Consider the following 11,613-nt stretch of genomic DNA (forward strand, 5'->3'; position numbering starts at 1 on the left):
CAACCCAAATTTCAAACAAACCCACCTCCCCAATTTCACAAACTACACAACAAAGCTCCTTTAATGAAGAAGAGTTATTTGGACATACAAAAGCATAAATATACACATACCAAGTAACTTTTCCTATCAATTCATTGAAGTAGCCAACCAATTGAATTCAAGAAGCAAACCACAATTAATAATTTTGGGGGCAAAAAAGGAAAGTAGAAAATAAAACACCATTATGCAGCACCATTACACAAACAAGAAAAAAGTACCCCACCAAAGAAATTTTAAGTGCAAGAGAACAAAAACTCAGAAAATTCAAAGGGTCAAAACCATTAGTGTAGCTGAAACACATGCAGTGAAAAGGAGTTACAATTTAAATTTAGAGAAGTTCAAGGAATCAAAGCTATCTAGCAAAGCTGAAACATGCTCTAAGGAACTTCTCCAAATGGTGTGAATCATCGATGCCCATGATACAATAATAACAAGCAAGTCTATTAGTCTCAAAATTTTGGTGTGAAATATGATAGTAGAGAACGTACCTTTGTTGGTCTAAGAACAACAACTTTTTCTTTCTCTTAGCCAGTAGTTCATACAGTGCTTTGGTGAACACTGAAAATAGTCCTACAAAGGAACCCAATTTAACACCATTATAACAGGTTCTAATGGCCTTCACTAACAAAATTCTATGAGAAACAGAGAGAGGTCCATGTAGAAACAGTACCAACATTTAAAAATAAAAATAAAAAACCAAATAAAGAAACATAATTCACTTTTCAAATTCCTTTTATCACAGAACAATGGAGAAAAAATATAAACAAAACTGGGCTTCGACCAGAAAACAAACAAGCAGCAATATAAAGACAAATTTCTTCCACTTGCCTATTTTTCAAGACATTGGGTCCTCCAAATTTCTTTGGGTTAGATTTGGATGTAGGAAGCCCCACCAACCATCTGCATGTTATTTCACATATTTAGCACATACAAGAACTATCTGATCCAAAAGAATAATAAAATCATGCACAAACTAAAGAGAAGAAAAATGGGGTAATGAATTATAAACAACAGTATGTATAATGTACCACAAAAATCCCTGTAAATATAAGTAAAACCATAACTAAGAAATTCAAATTCTTCAATTTACATATCAAAAAAAAAATATATATATATATATATATATAAATATAAACTTTCTAATTCACAACACTCCCCACCCCCAAAAAAAAAATACAGAAAATTTATTAAACAAAATAAATTAGAAACAAATAAAAATGAGAAAAATAAACAAACCAAAAAATATAAAAAAATCAAAATAAAAATGGAGAAAAATAAGCAAACCTTATACATGGGTTGAAATAAAAATAAAAAATAAATAAAGTGAAGAACTTACATGGGTTGATGGATCGTCGCCGACAAAAAATAGACAATAGCAACGACAATAGCTAAATGATGGATTGTTGCCGATGGTCCAACTCAGAAAATGAAGAAGTCCGTCGAAAGGATCATCGCTGAGTCCGTCGCAAGGATCGTCGCCGTCGCAAAGATCATCACCGTCACCAGGATTGTTGCCATCGCAAGGATCATCACAAAGATCATCACAGCAAGGATCGTCGCTGTTGCAAGGATTGTTGCAAAGATCGTCTCAAGGATTGTCGCAAGGTTTGCTCTTAATGGAGCTTCATCGGCGACGGCTGAGATCAACGGCGACAGTGGGAGATCAACGGCAACGGTGGTTTGGGTTTGGGAGCTTAATCGCCGTTTGGGGTTTTTTTTTTTTTTTTTTTTTTTTTGACTGCTTTGAGTGAAATTTTTGAGTGAAATGTTTTGACCCTTTGAACTTAAAAGACCGAAATGGCTCAGAGAGTGCCAGGTATTGCAATTAGGCTTTTAAGTCTTTAGTGACGAATTCCAGTTTCGTCACTAAAGACTAGGCTTTGTTAAGTTTTTTAGTGATGAAATTCATATTTCGTCACTAAATCATATTTTTAGTGATGAATTGTGATTTCGTTACTAAAAACATATAAGTGCAAAATTATTATTATTTTTCATCACTAATACTATCCATAGTAATACCTACAGTGACAAAATATTTCGTCACTAAAAATTTCAACTTTTAGCAGCAAAATATTTCGTCACTATAGATTAATTAAACTCGCGCCAAAGTTTCCCTCCACTGGTGCCCATTTTTCAGATCACAATAGCAACGAAATTTATTTTTCGTCACTAAATGTTATAATTTTTTTCATTATTAGTGACAAAATCCATATTTCGTCACTAAAGCTCTATTTTTAGTGATGAAAAATATTTCCTCACTAATTTTCGTCACTAAAAATACATTTTGTTGTAGTGTTTTAGTTTGATTTTTTTTTTTTTTTTTTTTTTTTTTTTTTTTTTTTATTTTATATATGGGTTTGTGTTAATGTTTGTGTTTTTGTGTGGATTTTTAAGGTGGGAAGTTGGTGTATTAGACCCCTAAGAAGAGGGCAAGCAGACCCAAGTGCCTTGTCACTGGCAAGAGTATTCAAGGGGTGTGCAGTATATATATTGTGTTTTAGCGTATTGGGTTTTTTGCTAAATCTGAAAACGTATCTTTGATTTATAGTTATTTGATATGTCAATTTGTGATTGTAATTTTGCTATTTGGGAATCTATAACTTGTGTTGTGGTGGATGATATAATATATGAGTGCAATGTTGTTATTACGGTCATGGTTTCTTTTCTGTATTGTTTGATTATAGGAACCTAATTTGTGGTAATGTGTTGGTGAGGGGTTTAGTAATTGGTGTTAGAAAGACAGGAGTCCATGTTGGTGATAACAAGTCTCAATCTTGGAAATGTGTACGTATGTGGTTCCTATGTGAGGCATTAATATGCTCAGCGCATAGGATTGTAATATTGATATTGTACTTTTACATTGCCTTTTACCAAAGGTCTTGGGGCTTAAATCTAACAAATATTTGAACTTCATTATTGATCAATCACTGTTTGCATGGTGTTATGATGGTTAATATATCTTGGAAACAAAATATATTTGTCATTAATGGCCCAAAATGAAACTCTTTATTGCAGGATATACTTGAAAATGTTCAGGCATTAGGTCATTTTGGTGTTTTAAGTCAATGTACCTTTTTTTTTTTTTTTTTTTTTTTTTTTTTTTTTTTTTTTTTTCTAATGAATCCCGTGCATTGTAGGAGAGTATAACTTATCATCAACAAGTGGAACAAGGGTTTATATTGATTTGGACATTCTTGAGATTGCTGAATTCAAAGATCAGTAAGTGCTTTATTTTGGATTCATGTTTTTAATATATTTATAGTCTCTACAATACTATGTCTAATATCTTTATGTAATATAATAGGTTGGTGGAAAATAACCAACGAATAGTACAAATGCCAAAGCAATTAAAACTACAAGTGACAATTCAAGAAGGGATGAACATCAACAGAAGAACCATAAGTGAAATAACAAAAATTATGTGGGACTCTGATAATGAGGTAAGAAAAAAAAAACCTTCAACAATAACATTGTGTCCTTAACATTGCTTTATATACTATAGACCTGCTTTTACAAAATTTAACTATAAAATTATGAATTGACTGATATTAAATTCAATTTCTAGGAAACTATCTTTACCTGTCAAGGAGAGATTATAAACATTGACATAGATAATTATGGTTGGTACTTCATCTCTTGCGAAATATGTCGTAAAAAGGTAAAGTCAAGAGAAAATTTTTTATGGTGTGACAATTGCAACAAAAAGGCATGCTTCCCAATCCCAAGGTACACAAAATGAAAATGTTTACTTTTTAGATTATAATTCACAATAACTAATATGATATTAACATTATATATGCCATTTCTTTTATCAAGTATAGAATTCAATTAAAGGTTGAAGATAGCTCAGGAATGGCCACATTCATTTTATTTGATTCAGAAGCAGAAAAATTACTCAACATATCAGCGAAAGACCTTTTGAACAAATCTTTAGAGGTGAGAATGTGGAAGATAAAATTAGTATTTAATATTTACTAAACTTTACTTAAGTTTACAATTGAAAGATGTTACTTCTGCTAGGAGCCCAATGAAGTCATCCTTCCTGTGCAAATAGAAAATCTGAAAGGAAAAGAATTTGTTTTCCAAATACAACTAAATGACTATAATCTCAAGTATGGATGGGATTTCTACACTGTTAAGAAACTTTTTGACTCTTTTGAAGAAATTGACAAAGCAATTCAGCTTGATAAAATGACAGAAGTACGTATTCTTTAATTTAGCAAAATTACAAATATGATATTTAAGATGTATATGTTGTAATACATTTCTCAACCTGTTCTATTGCCAGGCTTACATCAGTGATACTTCAAATGAATGTAGCAACAACTTATCAACTGAAGAAGATGGTGATTTTACAAAATTTCAAAAGCTTGATGTTCAAAGTAATGTGCAACTCACACCAACATTTGTACTCAAGGAAAACAAAAGGGCATATTCAGAAACTACTACAAAGCAACAAAGGAAGAAGATACAAAAAACACTTTAAAGTTGTATTTCAATCTCTAAGATTTTCTATGCACAATTTGGTTTTAATGGATTTGTGATTTTCGTACTAAAGACATATAGGAACAAAGGAAATTTTTTTGCCTTTACGCACAATTTGGTTTTAAATTAAAACAGAGAGGAATTAAACTCTTATATTTAGTTATTTGAGAATACAGCTTTACTTCAATGTTTTTTAAATATGATGAATACATTGAATATTTAGTAGAAGTCATGAAATAAATGAAATTGAAAAATAAAAAAAGTCATAGCAAAAATACATAGTATTGGGACATTTGCCCAATATGTGCAAATAAAATTCTTTTGGGAGGAGCTTCAGCCTAAAATAGTTGCGGCTTTCAGAGATGATAAACTATTTGGTTATGTATTAAAAAGACCAGTGTACCCAGTTGGTCCAATAGTAACACAATCAAGTAACTCGTCTAACAATGGCTTGCTATTTGATTGGCTAAACAAGCATTTTGTGGTGTATGTGTCATCTTTTGGGACAATAATGACATTTCATGTCCTTTTATTATGGATATAATTTTTACTTATTTTTAATTAAAAAAAATTAGTAGCATTCCCGTGCATCGCACGGGTTCTTTTGTAATACTTATTAAACCAAATGTAAGAGCACATTATGATTATTGTAATATATTACTTCAAAATATTTGTATTTATCTTATATTTAATATTACTTCATAATATTACATGTTTCATCTTATATTAGAGCCAATTTAGCTTGCAATAATTGAAATTAGAGAGATGTTTAAACCTGAATATGTTAACATTTTATATAAAAACTAGCCCGTGCATCGCACGCGTTAGCGACTAGTATTATTAACACGAATGTTATTTTATCTATTATTGCTATTGTTATTATTGATAGTGTTATACATATGTATAATTTTTACAAGCCCTCCTTAGACATTTCTCATGTGTAATATTAATTATATATTTTATTGATTTTAATTTTTAACTCAAAATCAATCTTACCAATAAGAGATATGAAGTATGGACAGAAGAAATACATTTCCAAAAAAAACCATTTTCTATATGGTTTAAAATTTGTGATTTACTTAACTCATTCTTAAAAATTAAAATTAATGTGTAAGGTTTAAATAGAGTTAAAAACAATAAAAGATGCCTTGAATTACAAAGCTTTTGGCCGTATATAAAATATTTAAATATCTTATCAATAAACCAAATAAACTGACTTTAAACTTCAACATGTGGACACTAACTAAATCGATCTTATCAATACTCACCAGTCATCACATCAATATTAACACAACATTTGGTAAGAGTAACAAAGAACCAAAGAGGAAGAGACTTGATTTATCAAAATGACTTCCTTGACCTTGAATTCCGCCATTTCCCTTGTGTTCTTTTCCATACTAAGCTTCCTCAACCCCATGACAGCCGCACCCGGTGCAAACTACTTCGCCAATAGCCTCTACAAATCAAGTCTGAACTCTCTCCTCTCTTCACTCTCTTCCAACGCCACACACAACCTCGACTTCTACAACACCACAACTGGCCAAAACACCTCCAACCGTCTCTACGGCCTCTTCCTCTGCCGCGGAGATGTCACGCCAGAAATCTGCCGAGGATGTGTGGCTGCAGCAACCAAAGATGTTGCCCACAAATGCTCCAGAGAAAAGGTCGCTGTGATTTGGTACGACGAGTGCATGATTCGTTACTCTAACGAGTCTATTTTCTCTACTGTGGACGTAAAGCCTAGAGTGGCCTTGTTGAACACTCAGAATATTTCTAATCAGGACCAGCTTAATAGGCTAGTGAACACCACGATGACCGAGTTGGCGGCTCAGGCCTTGGATTTTCCAATTGGTGTTGAGAAGTTTGGGACCAAGGAAGTGACTATGTCTGCGTTTCAAACGCTGTACAACCTCGTACAGTGTACAGCGGACTTGTCCAGCACCGATTGCAATAGGTGTCTTCAAGCAGCAATAAATCGTCTTCCAATATGTTGTGGTGGAAAGCAAGGAGGAAGAGTAACGTTTCCTAGTTGTAATGTTAGGTACGAACTGTACCTTTTTTACCAGACGGTAAATGCGACACCTCCCCCGGCCACTTACACCACCTCTTCCACCTCCAATCCCGGGTTCCTTATACTGGACTTTGACTGCTTTTCCTTTTCTCGTAAATTAATGAGTTATAGAGCTTTTATTTTTAATTAAATAATACTACACATAAACAAAATTTCAAAATATTTTTAAGAATAATTGAGTATGCAAATTTTTCCTGGTTCTTATTTGAACCCATCACCACATTAGTATCAGTTTTGGATGTAAAATTTTTTTGTTAATCTATATATAAAATAATAGGTGAAGCAGAGAGAGTGTGAAATTGAATTCCAAATTAGAACTCTAATTTTGTGCCATGTGTCTAGAATCTGAAATTGAAGTTGAATTTTGCATCATGTGGTTAAATGTATATGGACTCATTCTCATTAAAACCACTTCTATGTATCGGGTCAAGTGAGTTACTGTGCTAATTAAGTTTTTTCTTGATTTTGTAGTCAAACGTAAAAACCAAAGAGATTAATATCGGTGATAAGAACTTGGTTTGGATACATTGCATAATTTCCAAAAAAATAACAAAGCCAGAGTTTGCATCTTTGTTATAAATTGCTTACAAAGTTTGCATCTTTACATTTGCACTAAGTTTCGGATTAAGGTGCTTTCTTCTTAGTTCTGACACTGAGTTTTGTTTACTATTCACTTACAAAGTTTGCATCTTTACATTTGTTATAAATTGCTAATATGTGATTAGATGCACATTATGCCTAAAATTCACTATCCTTATATTTGGCTTTTTGTTCAGGTTTGGCACCTATAACAATGAAGAAAGTACTGCTGTGGACCGATGGATGATACTTTTTGCAGGCTGCAAAGGAACTTAGTGATCAATATAATCTCACGCGAATTGGAGAGGACCCAGCTGTAGATGTCTGGATGGCAGATGTGAGTCACTATGTTTTTAAAATGTTCAGTGAAGGTAAAGGTTATGAACTATATAAATTTTCCGGAGAGAGATTTATTATTCTATATTTACTCAAGTTTGGTCGCCTTCTTGGAGTGGATCACTCCACCTTGTCTTTCTATTGGAATTTTTTATTCAAATTGTTACAATTTAATTCGAAATTTTATTTGAATTTTCCTATTATTGTTACTATCATATATTATCATTCCAATTGTTCAATTAGAATATGAAATTGGAGTCCAATTTTACTATACACGTGTACAATCTAATTATTTTTAATTTTGCTGTCATGTGCAAAAGCCAATGAGATGAAATTAATAACACATTAAACACTCATGTTTTGGGAATCGGTAGTACCAATCTAAATCCATTGGACCTGCTTCGTGATAATACAACTATGAAGGATGTATAAAAACACGCACAAACCCCTCTCTCTATAAAAAGAGATTGAAGAGAATTTCTTTTATCAGCCATAGAACTTCAGAGGTTTTTTCTTTATACAAATGCCCATCATGTTACAAAATGACCCATTTTTTTTTTTTTTTTTTTTTTTTTTTAATTTTTTAAGCTGCAAAAATTTCAATCACCAATAGAGATTGAAGATTCAAAAGCGTGAATGGATCTTTTGGATAAACATTGTCACCAAGGTTCATCTTTCTGTATAAAATATATATACTGCTCAGTTTTGTTAATGAAATTTTCTGGTTAATAATATGAATTTAGACTTAACTGAGCCTTTTAAACATGAATAAACTCATGATTAATAATATATTCATTCCCGTGCGGTAGCACGGGACTACATACTAGTTTTTATTAATGTCTATAGACTTTCTCTTTTTAATTTTATGACACAATTTTTGTCATAAGTTTGACATGACAAACTATGCATAATTGTTTATAATTTTCATATATATATAGATCTATTTTTTTATCACTAACAATCAGTCATATCAAGATTATGGTGAAAGTTGTGGCACATAAATTGTGTTCATTCATTTTCTTTTAGCCAAAATGTCTACTTACCTAATAAATTTTACAACCTTTTCTTTTATAATTGTGAAATTGACCGTTTGTGTAATTATGTATAACAAAAGTAGTGTTTGGTTGTGTTTATATAAAAATAATACTATTCTAATCATAATTTGTTCATTAAATAACAAATTGTCAGGAAAAAAAAAAAAAAAACAATTACGAAATTCATTGTTGTGTATTTTAACCTAGCTATTGCTTAAATCCTATATGTATATTTTTATGTTCCGTATGATTTTGGTGTAAATTATATCTCTTTTTAGGATTGGGAAAGTTAACTAGGGACAAAATGAAGCTAGTGGGTTACAACTATGAGTGATGCTATGAGCGATGTAGGAAAACTTTAGGGTGGGAGCCCTATTCATAGTGATATAGATATTATATACACAATAGACCAGAAAATAAGCAATTGTTTATGGAGGAATTGAACAAATTTAGTATATTTATTATTATTATACATTTTTTTTAAGATCCAGATTCCTTAATGTATAATTTGTTCCATTCTAATCCCAAATGCATAATTTATTTGGCTAATAAAAATAATTTGGCAATTGTCCCCATTTTTTGTTACTTATGGCTAGGTTGAATTGTCACGCCCCAAACCCCCAAGGATTCAAAGCATGAGAAAGATGTCTCAAGTACCTGTAAATTTTTCCTTTTTGACAATTCAATCCACATAAATCCTATCAAGTATCAACATCAAGAATTATCATAACAATCCCATAGAATATACTCTCAGAGTAAGTCAGAGCTCTAAGCATTAATTACAAGGACCATTGGCCACAAAAGAATAAAGGTCTGAATAAACAATTACATATCAACAGCTTGTCCCATCAGTGGGAATACAGTCATAACCACTATAATATACAAAAGAATGAGTCAAGCCTAGTCTAAGATGTACACCATCTAATATATCCATTACAAAAGTTCAGCCTCCATCAGTAGTTAGTCTAACTATTATTAGCCACCAAAAAGCTGTCTCAAAAGATTGTTGCCTACTCTGAAAAGTTTATAAAATAATGGGATGGGACAGAGCCCAGTAAGTAGCATATTTAATCGGGGTGGGGGAAATGCAAGTTTCATCTTCAATAATAATAATATGACAAGAATGATTAAATAATGAAACACAAAGTTTCTCAAAGTAAATACCTTGAAACTATATACTATAATTTGTGAGCACCAACAATATAATTTCCAAAGCCATAATATCTAACATAAGGTAACTTATCACAAATATACCACACTATCACATAAACCGGTTAGGGGATCCACCCATTCACAACTGGTATGATATTGTCCTCTCTGGTATGCAGACTCTTGGCCCCATGGACAGCAGCCTCACCCATACCCTCAAGGTTTTTCTCTCCCCCATGGGCAGCAGAGAAAGTGCGTCAAATAGGACCTCTCTTGCATGTGGTCTCTTGGCCCCATGGATAGCAGCCTCACCCACACACAATCAAGTAACCTCTTCCCCCCATGGACAGCAAGGAAGAATGCGACATCCAAAGTGAAAAGACACTGACCTAGATTTGATTCTATTGTCACAAAGACTACGGAAACCAAATCAGGTGATCACTGGGAAATCACACATGACATGGTATTAAAACCACATAAGCTCACAGGTTACATTACTTTGAAACACATAGTTCATATCTAGCTAGTTTTAGAAAACCTTAAATAATCTAACTTCTACAAAGTTTGTAAGGTTTTCAACTTCATTCTTGTTAAGAGATTTTCTATCAATTTCTCAAATAATACAAAACAAGATAAGCATCTTTAAATTTTTCAATACACCATAAAATCAATGATTTTCTTATCAAAGATTAAATAAAAGAGGCTCATTTTTCCATATCAACAGTTTATGCATTTCCCCAAATGCAATACCAAATATGATGCATTTTCATATATAATAATATATAGTAGGGTCACAACACAACACTTTTAAGAAAACATATATTCATATACAATTTTCCAAAATGTGTTTGACCCAAAAACAACATTTATGAAACATGGCTAGTTTCCAAAAAAAATTCCATTAAAAAGCTACTTACCTCGCAACCGCAAAATCCTAATTCTTCAAGCTCTAAGGAGATTAGCTAGAACCTAAAAAATATCAAGTAAATCTATCACAATAAGCATAGAGCTTGAAATTGCATCTAGCCACAATTTAGGAATTGCCAAATAATCACTTAATTAGGAAAACCTAATATTTAACCTTATCAATAATAATATATTCTACTTCCAAAGTTTCTCAACAATTAGATTCACAAGGCATAAACTCCAATTTACAAAGTTAACCCATTTAATATCATCTCCAACATTATGACTAGCTTCCATAAAATTTACACTACATCATTAAGAGACCCAAGAAAGAAAAATCAATATATCCTCCAAGATAAGAAATTTAGAACTTCAACTAACTCCAAATAAACCCAATGGCAATGGAAAAATTAAATTTACCAACCATCACATGTTATAACTTAAAACCCCTAAATTTTCCACCATACATAAACCTTAAGTAGTCATCAATAGCACAAAGTATATACCCACTCATCAAACCAATACAAAACTCATACATAAAAACACATAAATATCACTTCCAATGCTCATAAATCACATGGGTATCATTATTAAAGCTTAGATAAAAATAATCTCAAGCAAAAGTGCAAAACCCACCAAAAAGATTAGAAATTTTTACCTCAAAAAAAGGATGTGAAGGTGTTTATGGGTTCCCAAAAATTTTCCGGTGATCTTGCCGGAAAATGATGGTGGAAATGGTGGTGGTGGTGTGGAAGTGCCGGTGGAGAAGATGAGAGTAGAGAGGGGCGTTTGAGAGAATGAAAAAAAGAAGAAGAAAAGAAGTGAAGTGAATGAGCCGGCCAAAGAGAGAAAATGGATAGTATGAAAATGAGTGGTTGAGAATGATGGGTAGTGGGGTTAGGTGGGGCACGTGGGAACTTAAAATCTGACCTTACATTATTTTTATTTTTTATTTTTTTAACTGACGGGATGTTACATGAATAGTAGGTTTTGGATTGGCCATCATGTGTATTT

At 32.2% G+C, this 11,613-nt stretch overlaps 1 protein-coding gene across 1 annotated transcript; it reads left to right on the forward strand.

The window, feature by feature from the left end:
• Window positions 1-5,870: 5,870 nt before the first annotated feature.
• Window positions 5,871-6,725, forward strand: LOC115991150 (cysteine-rich receptor-like protein kinase 25). Its single transcript, XM_031114893.1, has one exon. It carries the CDS (start codon window positions 5,871-5,873, stop codon window positions 6,723-6,725), a length of 855 nt encoding a protein of 284 aa, XP_030970753.1.
• Window positions 6,726-11,613: the final 4,888 nt, after the last annotated feature.

Source organism: Quercus lobata, chromosome 5 (assembly GCF_001633185.2).
Source record: "Quercus lobata isolate SW786 chromosome 5, ValleyOak3.0 Primary Assembly, whole genome shotgun sequence".
Taxonomy (NCBI): Eukaryota; Viridiplantae; Streptophyta; class Magnoliopsida; order Fagales; family Fagaceae; genus Quercus; species Quercus lobata.